This window comes from Peromyscus maniculatus, chromosome 20 (assembly GCF_049852395.1).
Source record: "Peromyscus maniculatus bairdii isolate BWxNUB_F1_BW_parent chromosome 20, HU_Pman_BW_mat_3.1, whole genome shotgun sequence".
Taxonomy (NCBI): domain Eukaryota; kingdom Metazoa; phylum Chordata; class Mammalia; order Rodentia; family Cricetidae; genus Peromyscus; species Peromyscus maniculatus.
In genome coordinates this window covers 50,378,059-50,396,373 of record NC_134871.1, presented here as the reverse complement: position 1 = coordinate 50,396,373, position 18,315 = coordinate 50,378,059, and the positions used below count along the sequence as shown (strand labels likewise).

The 18,315-nt window shown below is 57.7% G+C and overlaps 2 protein-coding genes across 11 annotated transcripts in view; one reads left to right on the top strand and one right to left on the bottom strand.

Moving 5' to 3' along the window:
• Window positions 1–14,100, top strand: part of Mrtfa (myocardin related transcription factor A) — a 184,837-nt gene extending 170,737 nt beyond the window's left edge. For both annotated transcript variants that reach the window (XM_006979182.4, XM_015997861.3), the window contains 10 exons: window positions 2,714–2,789; window positions 3,622–3,783; window positions 5,113–5,288; window positions 6,018–6,167; window positions 7,789–8,054; window positions 8,145–8,313; window positions 9,110–10,123; window positions 10,379–10,531; window positions 10,864–10,924; window positions 12,585–14,100. In XM_006979182.4, coding sequence (XP_006979244.2) covers window positions 2,714–2,789; window positions 3,622–3,783; window positions 5,113–5,288; window positions 6,018–6,167; window positions 7,789–8,054; window positions 8,145–8,313; window positions 9,110–10,123; window positions 10,379–10,531; window positions 10,864–10,924; window positions 12,585–13,099 — 2,742 coding nt within the window. In that variant the 3' untranslated portion in view covers window positions 13,100–14,100. The remainder of the gene's footprint in view (window positions 1–2,713; window positions 2,790–3,621; window positions 3,784–5,112; window positions 5,289–6,017; window positions 6,168–7,788; window positions 8,055–8,144; window positions 8,314–9,109; window positions 10,124–10,378; window positions 10,532–10,863; window positions 10,925–12,584) is intronic.
• Window positions 14,101–14,326: 226 nt separating this feature from the next.
• Window positions 14,327–18,315, bottom strand: part of Sgsm3 (small G protein signaling modulator 3) — a 32,173-nt gene continuing 28,184 nt past the window's right edge. For 5 of the 9 annotated variants that reach the window (XM_076556383.1, XM_076556381.1, XM_076556382.1 and 2 more), the window contains 14 exons: window positions 18,163–18,308; window positions 17,690–17,914; window positions 17,283–17,337; window positions 17,078–17,205; window positions 16,821–16,976; window positions 16,606–16,660; window positions 16,359–16,408; window positions 16,048–16,200; window positions 15,677–15,747; window positions 15,549–15,597; window positions 15,383–15,468; window positions 15,073–15,195; window positions 14,907–14,967; window positions 14,327–14,785 (listed from right to left, as the gene is read on the bottom strand). In XM_076556383.1, coding sequence (XP_076412498.1) covers window positions 14,705–14,785; window positions 14,907–14,967; window positions 15,073–15,195; window positions 15,383–15,468; window positions 15,549–15,597; window positions 15,677–15,747; window positions 16,048–16,200; window positions 16,359–16,408; window positions 16,606–16,660; window positions 16,821–16,976; window positions 17,078–17,205; window positions 17,283–17,337; window positions 17,690–17,914; window positions 18,163–18,308 — 1,439 coding nt within the window. In that variant the 3' untranslated portion in view covers window positions 14,327–14,704. Of the gene's footprint in view, window positions 14,825–14,906; window positions 14,968–15,068; window positions 15,196–15,382; window positions 15,469–15,548; window positions 15,598–15,676; window positions 15,748–16,047; window positions 16,201–16,358; window positions 16,409–16,605; window positions 16,661–16,820; window positions 16,977–17,077; window positions 17,206–17,282; window positions 17,338–17,689; window positions 17,915–18,162; window positions 18,309–18,315 lie in introns of all 9 variants that reach the window. The other 4 variants (XR_013046513.1, XR_013046512.1, XM_076556387.1 and 1 more) reach the window with 3 other exon arrangements.

Here is an 18,315-nt window from a genome sequence, read left to right as displayed (position 1 = left end):
GCCAGGGTTACCCATGTGCAGACTTTCCACTTGGGGACACCACCCACAGCCTGTGGGCACTCCAGTGAGCTTCCATCTCCATCTGCCCCAAAGCAGGCGACATCCACACATACCCTTCTACAACAGCCATGGGTGTACTGGAAGCCACACCCCTGTGGGAGCTCCTCAATGCATCCTTGTCCATCCCTTTCGGTTCCCTCCGGCCTCTGTGGAACATCCTGCCCCTGATGTGGGTGGAGATGGGGAAGTGACCAGCTCCTGTTTCCTCTCCTGCTCCCACTGGAGGGCTGCTGGCCTTGGCTTGCTGGACCTCACACCATTCCTAGAGACTAATATGATTACTTACTCCTGAGACTGGTTTCTCTCTTGAGAAAGTCATGGTTAACGTTAACAAGTAGGAAGAATGAGGTCCTGGCTGCCCAGAAAGAGAAACCGTAACAGACGGCACTCACTTCCCTTTGATGGGGGCCAGAGAAGGCCCAGCCAGGAGGGAGGGTCAGCGGTACAGCCAGGCAGATTGGCGCAGGGAGCAGTGGGGCCTGGTTAGACACCACTGTCCGACAGAGTCACTGTGAGTGAGACTGTGTGTATTTCATGTTTGTCCACACAGGAGCCCTCTTGAGTCAGGTGATGGCACCCTTGTTTTAGATGCAGCAGAAGTTAACTAATCTGTCCAGCTAGAAGGGGATAAAGCTGGAACTCACACCTAGGTCTGTGGAGTCCAGACTTACTGTGTTTCATTTGTGTGTGTGTGTCTGTGTCTGTGTCTGTGTCTGTCTGTCTGTTGGCACATGTGTGGAGTCAGAGGACAACTTGCAAGAGTTGGTTCTCTCTTTTCACCTTGTAGGTCCTGGGGAGCCAACTGAAGTCATCAGGCTCAGTGGCAACCAGCTTTACCTACTGAGCCATTTTACCAGCCAAATAATTTATTACTAGCACATGGTAAATGTATCCATATAGCAGGTGCATATGTTGCACATCTGTTCACAAATAACTTCCAAATTACAATAACAGGCTTAATATTTAAGCACACACTAAACTGTCTTAATTAAAATATGAAAAATTAAAATATGAAAAATTAAAATATGAAAATACTGGATTGGTCACAGCATAACTTGCTTTACTCAGTTACACCAACTCAGAGCTTTGAAAAGCTACTTTGCACCTGAGTGAGAGGCAGCACTGTGTTCCAGAGGATTCCTTACAGGATCCTGGACACATGACTGCTCCCTATGTCTGGAACTCCCGTGAGGACAGCATCTCGTGGAGACCCATTCCTGGTTGCTGCGGCAGCCTCAGGTTCCAGAGGAGCTCTCAGATGTGGCCCGTTGTGTGACTGGTTCCTTCCCCGTCAGCTGCTTGTGTTCTCCAGCCCCAGGAATGCCTTCAGTGGCATCAGCCACAAAGCCCTTTCTTGACTTTCTGCACCAGGAGCAGACCGGTTTTCTGGTTGTCTGTCCTTAGTAACTTCTAGTCAGGCCCTAGACAGTGGGCATCCTTCGTAGATTTCCTGTTTGTTACAAAGGCTGTGTGACTCAGTAGTACCCAGGAGACAAGAGATGTATTTGAATAGGTGTGGCTTCTCTGGTGGGTGCTCCCAGCACCTGCCTGAGTTCTCTAAGCTGGAAGTTCCTCCGGCCTTTCGAGTGCTATATTCCACTGGGCTGCCCCTGAGCCACTGTCTGTGAGAGCTTCAGCATCTGCCTCTGCTCGATGCAGGTGGGCTGATGCACCCAGAGCCCACGGCTCCCTTTTCCATCTCTAGGCTCGGGCTCCAGGACGGCCACAGGGTCCTGGGGCAGCAGGCAGTAGCCAGAGAACCAGGCTGATCTCTACTCTAAGTGATGCACCGCAGTAACTTCTAACTCTAACCTCCCTGCCCCATCCTGTACTCTACTTTCTTAGGCTGCTCTTGAGTTATAATTTAAAAAATGCTCTTTTTTCAAGAGTGAAGAGTATTGGCTCTGCAGTCACATGCACCTAGAATTAGCCTCCAGCAGCAGGGGCTCAGCGTGGCTGCTGAGGGAGTGGATTAGTTCTCCAGAGTCTAATAACTGCAGAATGAGGACATGGGACTTTAAGGAACTAGAGCTCTGACACCATGTATCAAAATTAGTATTGCATTTGGCAGTCATTCAGACTGAATTGAAAATGCTCTTGAGATCACGCAATGCAAGGTTTTTGAAACAGGACATAAAATTACATCCAGAATGATTACAGCTTTGCGGAATCAAACTCCAAGAAAGAATGACACCAGAAGAACATCAACTGTCCTGTTGAACTGGTTACTGTTTGGTTTCTACCTTTAATTACTTGTGTAGTATAAATAATAAGTTTTGGCCAGTGATGGTGGCACATGCCTTTAATCTCAGCACTCGGGAATCAGAGGCAGATGGATCTCTGTGAGTTCAAGGCCAGCCTGGTCTACAGAGTGAGTTCCAGGACAGCCAGGGCTACACAGAGAAACCCTGTCTTGGAAAATAAGACAGAATAGTTTTAAACACACACAGTAGTGGCCTGAGAGGGACGCACAGACGCAGCTGCAGGCCGGGGTATACTCTCACACCTCCCCTCCCCTTGCCTCAGGCCCCTGCAGTCACCATGCTGCTGAGGTGATCAGCAGCAGCCACTAGAGCGAAAGCGTGTTTTGTGGTCCTGTCCATACACATCCCAAGTTTGTGGCCGGCCTTGAGACTGGATTGTTTTTCCACAGACGGAGGACTATCTGAAGCGGAAGATCCGTTCCCGGCCGGAGAGATCGGAGCTGGTCAGGATGCACATTCTGGAAGGTGTGTGAGGTTGGAGGTGCTGACCTGGCCCCGTTCCCACTCCGCTCTTGTGCCTCCCGCTTTCTGCTCTTGTCCGTCTTCTGCTGGCAGGGGCCGGCTGTTGGCTTCACAGTCAGACACAGCTATGTGGCCGCCACTGGCTTTGGGGAGTGTGTGAGGAGCATGGACCCATTCGCCCAGGTTGACCTGACCCTTCTCCCGGGTCCACCATATCCACTGGTATAAAACGGTTTCTGTCTGCCGGGACAGCGCTTCTCTCTCTTGTGAAAAGTGCACTTTGTTTGTGGATTCGTCTGCCTGCCCGCTTGCTCACCCTTTCACTCCCTGGCACTTAGCTCAGCACCTGTGCTGCCAGGCACACTCACCTGGGTGGACTGCGGCTGCCCAGCCACACCTTCGTTCTGTGGTGTCAGCAAAGGAAAGGCTTGGGTTCCAGAAAGTGGCAGGTGGAGGCCCACTCTTGGTTTGCTAACTTTGGGGTCATTGGGAGTCTGGAGAAGACCTCAAGTCAGAACGCCACGGTTGGCAACTGAAGCCACTGAGAGTCAGAACACAGGAGAGTTTGCCTCAGTGGCCCAGGTCTAAGCGAGCAGGAGCTGGTCCTTGAGTCGGTGTGCCTCTGGCTCTGCAGCTCCACCTCAGACACTCCTCCACACTCCTGGGGCTGGCCTGGCCTGGCTGTGGTTGTCCTGACGCTGGGAGCCAGGGCAGCCTTCTCTGCCTGGGCATGCTTTTCACCCTGCTTGTGTTAGCTCCTGGTGCTCTGGAGGTCCCAGGGCGGCACCGGGACCTCCCCTTCCGTCTCTCTGACCCCCCTTCTCTCCCATGGTAGAGACCTCGGCTGAGCCTTCTCTCCAGGCCAAGCAGCTGAAGCTGAAGAGAGCCAGGCTGGCTGACGACCTCAATGAGAAGATCGCACAGAGGCCTGGCCCCATGGAGTTGGTGGAGAAGAACATCTTGCCTGTGGAGTGCAGCCTGAAGGAAGCCATCATTGGTGAGGAAGCTGGAGAGGGGCTGCGTCAAAGGGGAACCCTAGACATGCAACAGGGATGCACCAGGAGGTGTGAGAGGCGTTCAGGGGAGGCACCTGGGAGGAAGTGGAACCCAGGCCCGTGTTGGCCTCAGACAGGAGCGGTGGGGCCGTTGAGAGCCTGGTGGTGACACCCACACACTCATGCCCATGGCACACGCGTGTCCACTGTCTCTTTAGGCCACTCAGTGATCCTTTAAGTTTCCGGTCATTCCCTCTCCTCAGACCTGAGTGTCTCCTCAGAAGAGCATCCAAAGTCCCTCCGTCATCAGCTCCCAGGGGGCGGGGCCCATCCAGCTTTGCTTCCAGGACATGACTGGGTGTAGGAGAGGATAGAGGATTTGTGGTGCCCGTCTGGACATGGTCTCCATCCTCTCAGGATGGCCAGTGGCTTTCTTCAGGATGGGCCCAGCTCAGGGCGAGCTGTAGCGTCTCGGCCTAGATCACCATTGTCACATTGGCCCCACCAGAAAAATATGTTTGTAGGATTGGCATGAAGTTCAGGGACAGGCGAGGGGACAGAAGGGCGAGCCTCCCCTGACGTTCCTAGCCCATCAGCACAGTCCACTGGTGAGGGAGAAACTTAGATGTTCCTCCTTGGTCCCTTGGGTGTAGAAAGCCTCAGGTCACGGCTGGAGAGGAAGAGGCTGTGGACTTGTTCCTCTTTTTCATCTGGGTCCCCACCTCTTCCCCTGGCTGTGGAGGCCATGGTTGTGACATGTCTCCTCACATATCCCCCTAGCCTGTTTCCGCCTCTCCTTCCCTGCCATTCCCACACGGGGGCCCTTGTCCCTGCCTCTGCCCTATGTCAGCCGGCCTGTTCGGGATGTGGCTCTGGCCCCTCAGGGTGCTGTGGCAGAGACTCTCCTAGCACACTTGCTGCCCAGACGCTAGCTCTTGGTTCACAGGCCTTGAAGGGGGTCACACTTCTACCGACCTGGTGTGCTGTGAGGTGGGTGTCCCTCTCCAGGGACCCGTTGTGGCACTCACTTGTCCCGTGGTCTCGGTGAAGGCACACGCCCTTCAGTGTGTGGACTGTACGCACTGGAGAAAACACAACAGTGTGGAGTTAATGCACGAGGCCAAGAGTTAGGGCTCTCTGTCGCCTGTGGCGACCCGGGCAGCTCCTGGCAAGCCTGATTAGGAATGCTGACGGTGCTTCTGAACTGAGGCGGGGCGGCCCCTGGCTTCTCTTTACTGTGCCTCTCGGACCCAGGGCTGGGTCTCGACGGCGCTTCTTGCCACCTACCTGTACTCCAGCTGCAGGAGTCTCACAGGGACTTCTCGTTTCAGTGGGCCAGGTGAATTACCCAAAGGTAGCAGACAGCTCCTCCTTTGACGAGGACAGCAGTGATGCCTTATCCCCTGAGCAGCCGGCCAGCCAGGAGTCCCAGGGTTCAGTGCCATCACCCCTGGAGTCCCGAGTCAGCGAACCACTGCCCAGTGCCACCTCCACATCACCCACTCAGGTGAGCTTAACCTAGTTCCAGATTCTTCCTCCCATCCAGCAGAGCTGCCCAGAGTCAGGTCTCTGTCCTGAGCAAGATGGGCGGTTCCTGCTGTGCTTGAGGGGGTGGGTGTGTGTGGAGTCATGACAGCTGCTGCTGCTCCTCCTCCTGCTACTCTTCCTCCTCCTGCTCCTCCTCCTTCTGCTCCTCTTCCTCCTCCTCCTCCTTAAGATGTATTTATTTATTTATTATGTGTACAGTGTTCTGCCTGCATGTACACCTGCAGTCCAGCAGAGGGCACCAGATCTCATTACAGATGGTTGTGAGCCACCATGTGGGTGCTGGGAATTGAACTCAGGACCTCTGGAAGAGCAGCCAGTGCTCATAACCACTGAGCCATCTCTCCAGCCCCCAGATGACAGCTTCTTGATGTCAGCAGTGGACCCCAAGTCTAGCAGCCTGAGCACAGAGGCTGGGGTCCTGCGGCAGGGTTCTCGGCCTCCCTGGCCCACCCGCTCTCGCTGGCTCTGTTCCTAGCTGCCTGCTGGTCCAAGGGCCCTCGGTTCAGTGATGCGCGGCTGCCTGTGGCTGCCCTCTCTAGTCCTCTCCCGAGCAGCCTGGCATGGGACCTTGCTGTCATCCCCCTGGTTGCCACTTAGCCCTTGGTCCTCTGACCATGAGGATGGAAGGGCAGGTTAAATACACTGCATTTGGGGGTGCCGGGGTCCTCACTCCTCCCATTCCTCCCAGGTTCTTTCTCAGCTCCCCGTGGGTCCGGATCCTGGAGAGACGCTTTTCCTGGCAGAGCCGCCTCCTCTGCCCCCCGCTCCTCTGCTGCCCCCCAGCCTCACCAATGGAACCACCGTCCCCATTGCCAAGCCCGCCCCCACACTCATTAAGGTACTTCCGCCCTCCCCTGTGTTTGGAAGTCCTGCTCTGGTGTCATCCTAGCCGTGGGAACAACTGCATGGGTGGGGTGTACTCTTCAGTGACCTGGCCTGAGGTGATGTGGAATTTCTTCTGATCGCTGTGCCACCATGGTGACGTTGACTGATGTCATAGGCCGCTGAACGCTCTCTTACCCTGTTTGGTGGCTAGTAATATCCTACCACGGGCTGGACATAGAGTAAAAAGGCTTGGGCCAGGGAGGTGGCTCACTTGGTAAAGACGCCTCTCACCAAGCCCGGCATCCTGAGTTTGATCCCTCAGTCTACTCACATGGTGGACGGAAAGTACGGGCTTCCACAAGTGGTCTTCTGACCTTCACACGCACACAATTAAAATGTCATTTGGTGTTGGTTTTGTATTTTTGAGACAGGGTTTCTCAGTGTAGCCCTTAGCTGTCCCGGATCTCACTCTGTAGACCAGGCTGGTCTCGAACTCACAGAGATCCGCCTGCCTCTGCCTCCCGAGTGCTGGGATTAAAGGTGGGCGCCACCACCGCCCAGCTGTAATTTTTTTTCTTTAAAGGTTTTTTTTTCTTGGCTTAGTCCATGGTAGTGGGGCTCAGTGTCCAGAATTTGGTCATGGGGCTCCATCCTATGATGGATTCCTAGTCACTGAAGACCCCTTCTGCATACAATCTAAGCCACCATCCTCACCATACCTCATAGCGGGAGGTGAGCTCTAAGATGAGTCTCAGCAGGGGCACCACATTGAGCCCACGGCAAGCACAGTGAGCCAGGCATCCGTGCCCGAGGGCGCCATCTTCTGCCTCCTGAAGCAGTGAGGGTGCTGTGCCTCAGGCGACTGAGCTGAGCCGGGTGTGCCTGGGGTCAGGCCACTGACCTGTAGCCTGCTTGTTCTCACCCCCCTGAAGCCCCTGGGGAGGAGGGGTTATGGGAGACAGCTGGGCTTACTGGCCTTGTGCGCGCAGGGCTGCCGTTATCGGCAGCACAGAGGTCAGAGTCAGAGGCTGTGTGTCCTGCAGCGCCCCCTGCAGCGCCCCAGCAGTCCCACCGCTTCTTTCTGCAGCCTCTCCTTTCCTTGGCCCCCTCCCCATACACACCCTACGCCTACATGGCAACCCCTGGCCACCCACAGCCTCGTCCTTTATAAAGCCCAAGTGCAGGCATTTTGAGCATTGCCCCCGACCTTTCCTGGTTGCCCTGAGTCCTCTGACCATCCAGGCCCTAAAGTTGTGCCAGCTGGGAGCCCATGGGGCACAAAGAGAAGATTGTGGCATCCCGGGCTGGATCAAGAACAAGGTCACAGGTGCAGCCTTGGGCAAGTGCCTTCTGAACTTGCTTCCAAGTTGCTTCTTCCGAGTGGGGCTCCCGAGGCTGGTGTGGCGCTCTTGGAGCGTGGCCGTGCTGGGCAGCCCAGCTGTAGTTGGTGTGTTCCGGGGTCCTGGTGTCACCTGTGCAGGCCCGTCTCTGGTCTTTCCTCCAGCTTGCCATGTCTGTTAGGACAGGGACAGTCTCCAGAGTAGGGGTGGGTGCCTCCTCAGAAGATGCTGGGTACCAGGCGAGGCTGTGTCTCCTTGGGGTGGCCCCCAATGCACTGCCTCGTGTCCCCTCAGCAAAGCCAACCCAAGTCCGCCAGTGAAAAGTCACAGCGCAGCAAGAAGGCCAAGGAGCTGAAGCCGAAGGTGAAGAAGCTCAAGTACCACCAGTACATCCCCCCGGACCAGAAGCAGGACAAGGGGGCGCCCGCCATGGACTCCTCCTACGCCAAGATCCTGCAGCAGCAGCAGCTCTTCCTGCAGCTGCAGATCCTCAACCAGCAGCAACAGCAGCAGCAGCAGCAGCACTACAACTACCAGGCCATCCTGCCTGCCCCTCCCAAGTAGGCGCACAAGTCCCTGAGGTTCTGCAGAGGGGCCCGGCCTGCAGAGACCAGGGAGGTGTTGAGCTGCTTGTCTCTGTCTTGCCCCAGGCCAGCAGGAGAGACTCCAGGAGGCGGTGCCCCCACCCCGTCACGCAGCCTCTCCACCAGCAGCAGCTCCAGCTCAGGCACCCCAGGGCTCAATGGGCTGGCACGCCAGAACAGCACCGCACTGGCCGGCAAACCGGGAGCCCTGCCGGCCAACCTGGATGACATGAAGGTAGGTGGCTGACCCTGTCTTACAGAAGTCTGGGCCTCTCCCGTGAAGAATAAGGGGCAGATTTTAGGCAGAGATGGTGATGCCCCATGACCACAAGATGGAAGGCAGAGGAGGCTCCAGGTCTGATCTGCCACGACAGGAGCCCCTTCGAGCCTGCCGTAAGGCCTCTCTGGCCTATCGTTCTAACCGCGTCAGCCCTTGGGTACGTGTGTGGGGCTGGGGTGGGGGAATCTTACTCTCCATCAGTGTGTGGTGTTCTGAGTCGCAGCAGGGGGTGGTTCCCCCTGGGAGGAGAGCAGGCGGGGCTGTCAGCTTCACCCGCCTCCACTCTGCCAGTCAGTGCCAGGGGCTCAGCCTGGCCCGGCCTGTGTTCTCGGCCCCGATCACGAGGTGGGATGGGCCAGGTCTATTAGACATTTGTCCTCCTGTGCCCACCTGGATCCCTGCAAGCCTGCGTTCATGGGGGTCCTGGGTCGACGGACTCCAGCTGGCCTCAAGTCCTGTCCTTTCTGCTCGGTAGCTGGAGGAGCTCAAGGCTGTAGTATTCTGTGAGCTTTCCTCGTCCATCCGGTGTAGCCAGTGAAGTCGTGGAGCTCCGGGCACCACGCGGGGCTAGGGAAGTGTACTCGGGAGGGATTTGCAGGGTCTGTTGAGAGGACTCAGAAGCCATCTGGAATGGCCAGCGGGACCCGGATGAAGGACTGACTGACTGACAGACACACTGCCGGCCTCCCATCTTCCACAGCCTGCCCTCCTTGTCCAGCCCCCAGGCTGCTTTAACTCTCAACCCCTGCAGGTGGCAGAGCTGAAGCAGGAGCTGAAGTTGCGGTCACTGCCCGTCTCGGGCACCAAGACGGAGCTGATCGAGCGTCTGCGTGCCTACCAAGACCAAGTCAGCCCAGCTCCAGGAGCCTCCAAGGCCCCTGCCGCCACCTCTCTCCTGTCCAAGGCCGGTGAGGTAGTGGTCGCCTTCCCTGCGGCCCGGCTGAGCACAGCGCCGGCTCTTGTGACCGCAGGCCTGGCCCCAGCTGAGATGGTGGTGGCCACGGTGACCAGCAATGGCGTGGTGAAGTTTGGCAGCATGGGCTCCACGCCCCCGGTGTCCCCCACCCCCTCCGAGCGGTCACTGCTCAGCACGGGGGACGAGAATTCCACCCCGGGGGATGCCTTCGGTGAAATGGTGACGTCGCCGCTGACGCAGCTCACCCTGCAGGCCTCCCCGCTGCAGATCCTCGTGAAGGAGGAGGGCGCCCGGGCTGCGTCCTGCTGCCTGGGCCCTGGTGCACAGGCCGAGCTGGAGGGGCTGGACAAGGACCAGATGCTGCAGGAGAAGGACAAGCAGATTGAGGAGCTGACCCGAATGCTCCAACAGAAGCAGCAGCTGGTTGAGCTGCTGCGGCTGCAGCTGGAGCAGCAGAAGCGGGCCCAGCAGCCGGCCCCAGCCAGCAGCAGCCCTGTGAAGCGGGAAAGCAGCTTCTCCAGCTGCCAGCTGAGCGGCCAGCCCCAGGGCTCCGGCTGTGCCTTCGGCCCTGGCCTGGTGGTTCCCACTACCAATCACGGAGACGCTCAGGCCCCGGCCCCGGCCCCAGCCCCAGGGCCCCAACCTGTGGTGGTGAAGCAGGAAGCCGCCGGGCCACCTGAGCCAGATCTGGCCCCGGCCTCCCAGCTCTTGGGCCCACAGGGCACCAGCTTCCTCAAGAGGGTCACCCCGCCTACCCTGGTCACCGACTCGACAGGGACTCACCTCATCCTCACTGTGACCAATAAGAGCGCAGACGGCCCTGGCCTGCCCACTGGGAGCCCCCGGCAGGTAGCTGACTGGCAGGGGCTGGGGTGGGTCATGGAGGGGTGGAGCCTTAGACTCAGGGTCCCCCTGCCTAGAGTGGCCCTCTTGAGGCCAGGTGTTCCTGTCGCCCTCACAGCCTCATGCTTACCCCATTCTGTGTCGCTTCTTCCCAGGAGTTCATTAGCTGACTCCCTGTGGGCAGGGAGGGAGGCCCCTCCCCACCCCGGCACCTTTGGAGCCTTCCTTGCCTCCCCCACCCACAACTGTTCTCCCACTCAGCCCCCGTCCCAGCCTGGTTCTCCGGCCCCTGGCCCACCTGCACAGATGGACCTGGAACACCCGCCCCAGCCCGCGTTTGCAGCCCCCACATCTCTGCTGAAGAAGGAGCCGCCTGGGTATGAGGAGACTGTGAGTCAGCAGCCGAAGCAGCAGGTGAGGATGCTGGGAGCTGGCAAGATGTCTCAGCAGATGAAGGCACTCCCTGACAACCACGTGAGCCCCAGGAACCACGTGGTGGTGGTCCAGGTGTGGACCCCTGCAGGTTGTCCCGACCTCCACACGTTAGGGCACGCACAGACGCTCCCATATGTACAATAAGTACTGTAAGGCGGTAGGCCTAGCCTCGGGCAGGGCCTCAGCCCCACGTGTGTTGGGATGAGCATAAGGGACACCCAGTACAAGGCGGAAGCGCAAGCCAGGCTGCCCAGCCTAAGCTTAGATGGTATCTGGATACCAGCTCACGTTCTTCTGTTTCTTTCCCACAGGAAAACGGCTCCTCCAGTCAGCAGATGGACGATCTGTTTGATATTCTTATTCAGAGTGGAGGTAAACCCCGTCCCCAGCTGCCTGCCTTACCTCTAGTCACAGAGCAGCAGGCCTGTGACATCGTCTGAAGGCCTGGGCAGGCACAGTCCTTTGACATGTGTTCCTTGGAACATGGACTCCACAGCCCTGCAGTTAGGTGAACATGGCCTACAGAGTGTGCGGAGAGTCGTCCAAATACCTGGACGTAGCACTGACAAGGGAAGAGCTAGGAATTCAGGGCTCCAGGGCAGGCCCTGGAGGGTACCATCTTGGGGGCTGTGGAGTAAGGGAAGAGGGCAGAAGAGCGTGAGGTCATGGCCAGATGACGCGGGGCCTGGCCCCAGGTGGCAGAGGGTACCCAGCCTAGAGGCCCCCGGGGTCGTGACTGCACTGAACCAGACAGGTGCAGCCAGAGGGTGCGCTTGATGCTGAGGGGACATCTGTGCTGAGTCTGCCACGGAGCTGAGTGGCCTTTCGACCAGCGCAGGTGGACTGGAGTTCAGGAGAGCCCCAGGCCTGAGCTTCGGCGTCCAGAACAAACCCCATCAGGACAGGGGTGATTAATGAAGGAGTTGCAACCACTGCGGTCTGGTGTTTAAGGGATGGCAGAGGAAGAGCAGCTGGAGTGCTGCCTGTCCCCCAGAGGACACCCGAGGATGCAGGAAAGAGGCAGGTGGTGGCACCTGGGAAGCAGTGAACAGCTAGCCGGAGGATTTGCACAGTTTTACTGTATCGCATGTAGCCAAACTTGACCATTCAGTTGCATCCGTACATGGATGTCGCACAGCCGTCACTGCCTGCCTCACACCCTTAGACGAGCACTCCCACGGCCCCACCCTGTCTGACCGTGTCTGTCTGTCTGTGTGTGGACTCACGGTCTCGGTCGGGCTGTGAATGGTTTATTTACTTAGCACGTCCTCAAGGGTCACCCACTTGTCCATCACTGGACACTTGAACTGTGTGTGGCTGCCGCCGCCATATTCTTTTGAGTACATACCCACAAGTCGGGTTGCTAGATCATCCTGGGTTTTTTTGAGGAACCAGCTCATACTGTTTCAAAGCTGCTGTGAGCTAGTTCACCTTTCCTGTCGTGCACACTGGTCCAGTGACCCCACTTCCCCACCAACACTTCTGGTGCTGGAAACCTCATGCGTGTTCATCTGTGCTCCACTTCTGACCACCACCTATTTTCTGACCCAGCGGTGGCCAGACTGCCGTGTATGAAGTAATATTTTCCCAGGGCAAGGCATTGCATTTCCCTAATAACCAGTGATGCCATGAACTGTTACAGCCATGTGTAGCTCTTTGGAGAAAATACCTACCCTTTGCCCGTTTTTTTTTTTTTTTTTTAAATGAAGTTGCTTTTACAAATAGTTTGTATATTCTGGGTGTATGAGTTCCCTTATCAAACCTCCCATTTGGTGACATGTCTTTTCATTATTTTATTTTTTTTCGGTGCATGCATCTGTGGTTTGAACCCAGAAGAACCTCATGCATACCAGGCAAGCACTGTACCATCCACCCTCAGCTCCCAACAAGTTCTAAGTTCTATGGTTTTATCTCCTGTATTTAAGTCAGTAGTCAGAAGGTTTTTCTCTGGTTTGTGGTAAGGGTTGTCCCATCATCTTCTTGTGAATATTCAAACCTGGTTTCTGACCCCATCCACTCTCTCTGTTGGCAGAGATTTCAGCGTATTTCAAGGAACCACCATCCCTACCAGGCAAGGAGAAACCACCCCCAGCAGCAGCCTGTGGGTCCCTGCTGACACCACAACCCTCGCCTTCGAATGAACTCCCCCAGGCTGCTCCTCCGCCTGGCTCCCCCACGCTCCCAGGGCGCCTGGAGGACTTCCTGGAGAGCAGCACAGGGCTGCCCCTGCTGACAAGCGGGCACGAAGGGCCAGAGCCCCTCTCCCTCATCGACGACCTCCACAGCCAGATGCTGAGCAGCTCTGCCATCCTGGACCACCCCCCATCCCCCATGGACACCTCTGAATTGCACTTTGCTCCTGAGCCCAGCAGTGGTATGGGCCTGGACCTGGCTGATGGCCACCTGGACAGCATGGACTGGCTGGAGCTGTCACCTGGCGGCCCTGTGCTCAGCCTGGCCCCCCTCAGCACTGCAGCCCCCAGCCTCTTCTCCACAGACTTCCTGGATGGCCACGACTTGCAGCTCCACTGGGATTCCTGCTTGTAGCCCTCTGACTCCAGACATAGGCTAGGGGAGGGTCTGAAGTTGGGGAGCCACAGAACCATAGCCAATGTGTGCTCCCTGTGACTGTGAGCCTTGACAATCACAGTCCCTGGAGGCTGCAGCAGAGACCCTACGCCTGGCTCAGGCTCACCCAGGGCAGGGGATGTAAGCTGTCAAGAAATAACTCCCGACCTCTGCTGAGGTTTTGGGAGGCTGGCCAGGCCCAGTTCAATTCGACCTCCTTTTCTGAGGTCAGAGGTGCACATCTGGCTGGAGTTTGGCCCAAGTGGGCCTGGAGCCAACCTGCCTTCCTCTCCCTTTAAGGAAGAAACTAAGCCAGGCCTCTACTTGCCCATTCCCTATTTCAGCCAGTCCCAAGAGGTGGCACTTTGCCATTTTAGTCTTGGTATAATGTAACCATTTAGTGGTTGGTGGCAAAAATCTGTATAGGTGTATATACCTCTATATTATATATCAACTTACATATATACATATATTTTTAGGGGTGGGGGGAGATGGGTGTGGCTACCTCCACCTGCTTTCACATGCAAAAGGCCTGGAGAGCTGCTTGGGGATTGATACGGGGTCGTCACGAGGAGCTGTGTGCCACAGGCCCAGTACCCAGCCCCGCATGCAGCTGCCTAGGCCTACCCCACATGTACTTGACATGTAGACAGACACCTGCCATTGCCTACACGCCACCCTGCCCTGCTTCCTGGCTCCTTAGTGCCACAAGGGCAGAGGCACTTCCTGGCTCTCCAGGAGCTCTCCACCCATCCACATTCCACCCCATCCCCTCACTGCGGCCACCCTGGCCTTGGGATGGTGGTGAGGGTGGGTGGGTCCTGGCTATACCTGCTGGGGGCTAAGAGGTACCTTCTGCCCAACACCAGCCTTGTTGTGTCCTGATTCGATATGAAGTAGAGACAGAGCCATCAAAACCAGTGCTGGGACAAAGGTGGGGAAGCTGTGTGAACTTTTTAGAATAAAATCAAAAACACTGACTTGCCGGTCTGCTGTATTTGATCCATCAGGGCTGAGAGGTGTGGCTGGGGTCCTGGGCCTATTCCATGACAGCATCTAGAGGTCACACACACTGTGGCCCTCATTCCATCAGGTGGACTTGGGACACATATTCAGCAAGGGCCCAGTCAGACCATTTTGAGTGGTTTCTGATGGGGTGGCCTTGATAGAACTCAGGCCTGGCTAAACAGAAGATGGGAGGCGCTCTATCACAAAATGAGTTTTATTTACAATCAAAGTCAAGAGGCCTGAGCAGGGACCGGCATTAGGTGTGGCTCTTCACTTCTTCACAGGGTTTTTGGTTAATAAACCAGGGCTTCCTTAAGAACCTTGGAAAGACACTCCCCAGGAACACATTGAGGAGAGAGGCTGAGCTGGCCACCAGGATCTGCTTTTGCCAACTGCGAGCATGGGGTGGGGAGGCCCGGACAGGCTCTGGAGCGTTTCCTTCCCTGAACCTCCTACCTTGGGGAGGGAGGCCTGAGGCTGGCCAGGGCTCTGCTCTCTTTCTATTGAAGGGAGGGGCCTGCCAGGCCGCCCATGACTGGGGTGGGCCTGGGAGCCACCGAGCAGCTAGAAGGAGTGTCATCCATCTATGTCCCAGCTGAAAAGGTGGTGCTTCACCAGCATGTCCTGAACACCCTCCTTCAGTGGCTGCTTCTCCTCCTGTGCACAGAACAGCCCCAGTCACCGGCAGGGACCACCCTGGAACCACACAGGTCACTTGACTGCACCACAGCCCTCCTGGCAAAGGCAATGCCAGGAACCAACCAGGCCACATACGCACCTCTCTCTTAGCAGGAAGCTCCCAGTCCTGGGAGAGGCTGAAGGCAAAGCAGCAGAGGACACTAGGGACCAAGGAACAGTCTCTGGTCATTCTGGGCTGTTCTGCCAACCCACCAGCCTCTCATACCACCAAGTTCCAGGCCCTGCAGAGCTGCCCACTCACCTACCGGAGCTCACACTTGATCTGGACCCAGCCAGGGCTGCGCAGGAAGGACCAGGGCTGGTACCACTTCTCCACGGTGGGCAGGCTGGAGCAGAGGACCTCCAGCCACAGGTGCAGGACCTGTTCACTGGGAAGAAGACAACAAGAGGATGGGGCCTGAGGACCTCAACCTGCAACCCCTTCCCGGAAGCTCCCGAGCACCCTCCACAAGAAGGTGAGGCCTCCAATGGGTCCAGAATTCCTGAGGACTTCCCCCCAACCCCGGCTCTGCCCCGTGGGGTACTCTTTGAAGGCCTCTCCGTCTCTATACTTACTTGAGCCCCACACAGATAAGGGAGCGGAGTTTGACGTCCATTTGTGCGTGTGCCGCATCGTGGGTCACATTCACAGACTGCACAGCCTGAGAAGGGCACAATGTCACTCAGTGCCCAGTGGCCGGCCAGAGAGGTCGCAAGAACACTGGCAAGTGTCCTAACTTACCCGGTACAGCAGCTCCTCGGGGGTCAGGACTTTGCCGTCTTCATCCAACCTGCAAGAACAAGAGTGCCATCACTGGCTGCCGTGCCGTGCCGGGCACTGGCAGGTGGCACGGGCACTACCCTATGTACCTGTAGGTCTTACAGAGCACCAAGCGGGAGTACACAGAGTCAAAGTCTCTCTCGACTTCCCGGCCCGCGGCCTGTGGTGGACAAGACACAGTGTGAGGACGGGGACGGTGAGCACAGGCCACCACCCTGCACCTCCAGGAACCCAGGGAAGGACTGAGGTGAGCACAGGCCACCACCCTGCACCTCCAGGAACCCAGGGAAGGACTGAGGTGAGCACAGGCCACCACCCTGCACCTCCAGGAACCCAGGGAAGGACTGAGGTGAGCACAGGCCACCACCCTGCACCTCCAGGAACCCAGGGAAGGACTGAGGTGAGCACCAGGGCACCGCAGGGCCGGGACTCAGAAGGCCTTGTTGCCAGCAGCGATTACCTCCTCAATAAACAGCCAGGGATGGCAGGCCCCTCCAAGCAAGGATGGCTTCTTCAGTCCATGTTCAAATAGGGCCTTGAGGGCTGGGCAGAGGGTCCCTCGCACGAGGTCTGTGACTCCTTCTGTCACAGAGTCGTCCCCCGCGATGGAGTACTGGTGGAGAGAAGGTGTGAGAAGCCCTAGCCTGACACCTGCAGCCAGCCACCCTCCCCTGTTCTCCTGGCAGCTCCCCTAAGCCGGGGCCTTGGGACATGGACCTGGTAGGAGGATGCTCCCACACAGAGCGACACGGAGTAGCTCCACACTCTCACCTCTTTGCTCCGTTCATCCAGGACCTCCACAAACTTGGCTGGAAACCAGCCTGTGGGAGGAAGCAGCCCCGTGAAGAGCAGCAACGGCCATCCCAGCCCTCCTACCCGAGGTTCGAGAGCAGAGGGCTCCCCAGACCGCCCAGACCCTTGAAGGAGGCCAGGCATGCCAAGACCAAGGGGAAAGAGAGCCCAGCTCCTTCCGAGGCCAGGGCAGAGGAAGGACTGGCACAGCGAAGGAAGTCCTCACCTCTCAGGCCGTTCAGCTCACCCACCCAGCAGTGCTCATCCTTCTGAGAAATAATCTGCAGCACGAGACAGGACAGGGCTCAGGGCCGACACAAACCAGCTCAGGTCTCAGCACCCGCCAGGCTGACACCAAGCATGCTCGGCGGCATCATCCGCTCTCGGCAGGGAAGGTGGGGAGCAGGGCCCAGGAAGCACGCGTGCCAGGCCCCCACACACCGTGATGATGTCATTCTTCCGGAAGCCCAGCTCATCATCATCATGCCGCTCAAAGTCCAGCAGAGCCTTGGCCCGGCGCCGGTGGCTACGTAAGCATGCCACATAGTTCTCGTGGTCCCGCTGGTGGCTCTCCATGCTGTAGTCCGGGGTCAGCTCCTGCCGGAAAGGAAAGGCCCACCATGGAGGAGGAAGCCTCAGTACCAAGAATGGGCTGGGGAAGGGGAGCCCCAAACTGAGTCCGGGAGCCTGCCACTCACCACACTACAGTTCTTGGGGTCTGTGCACTGGAAGTGGCGCGCCACACGCAAAATGGCTTCACGGAGGTCAGCGACCAGCTCTGTCTGCTTGATGTTCTTGGCCTTGAGAGCCTCCAGGTCGTCCTCCCCTAGGAGGCACACGGGATCGGTGACCGGCCCTGCCCAACCTCTAGAAGCGCCCGCGCAGACCCACGCTGGTGCTCACCGAAGAGCAGGGAGGTGATGCCGGACTTCCTCCGCTGAGTCCTACGCCGCACAACCTGTGGAGAGGGAAGCCACTCAGCCATGGCCGAAGTAACCACTCAGGAAAGGAAGATACTGACTTGCTGTGTCTCAGTGGACTCTGAGATCAAATCGTGTCTTCAGCTCAGGCAAGGGCAATGTCCCCCTCACTAGCCAGTCCAGGGATGCATGTCACCAAGGAAGCCTAGGTCCCCCCCTAGTGGCCGCCGGCTTGTCTAACTGGGCCATGGCAGACCTGTGCAGAGCTGGGTGGGACGGAGGGGGAGTGGCTCAGCATGGAAGGGGTGGTCTGTTTCCTACATCCCCTCACTCTGGGCTTCCTTGGGAACTCCACGATTTAGCCAAGACAGGGCCTCCCACGCGGCCCACCTGAGAGAGGTTGGTGGTGGCACTCGTGCCCATGGTCTGGCCTTGGTCTGCGATGAGGTAGGCCAGGTGCTTGCGGCGCTGGGTCTCCACAGCCACGTCGGTGAGGGAGCCAGCCAGCCGCATGGCCTCCCCCAGCAGCAGCTCTGCATCTTCCATCTGTGCTGGGATGTCTGACAGCGTGTTGAAGATGGAGGCCGAGTTCTCTGACTGTATCAGCTCTTCCTCCTGGGGTGGGGTGGGAGAGGAAGGGAGCATGGCCCTGGCACCCTCCCCAGAAGCCCGTGTCCTTCAGCAGACCCAGGAAGACCCATCCCCGAGCACACCCACACTCAGGGCTCCTCTCAGGCAACACTATGATGAGGGCTGGACTGACTACCACAGTGACTCCCAGGGCTGCTGTACTGGTGCACGCTCTCCTGTTCTCAGTCTGGAAGCTAGGTGGCCCAGATCAGTGGGTAGGAGACTGCGAGCACCTTGAGGCGCAGCATGCCCAGGGTCGTCTGGAACAACACCAGGGAGCCCTCGTAGAAAAACAGGTCCCAGATGCGCAGCAGCAGTCTGATGTGCACCACGCTGGCGAAGGCCGTCAGGAACCAGTGCAGTGTGATCAGGGACAGCTCTGCCAA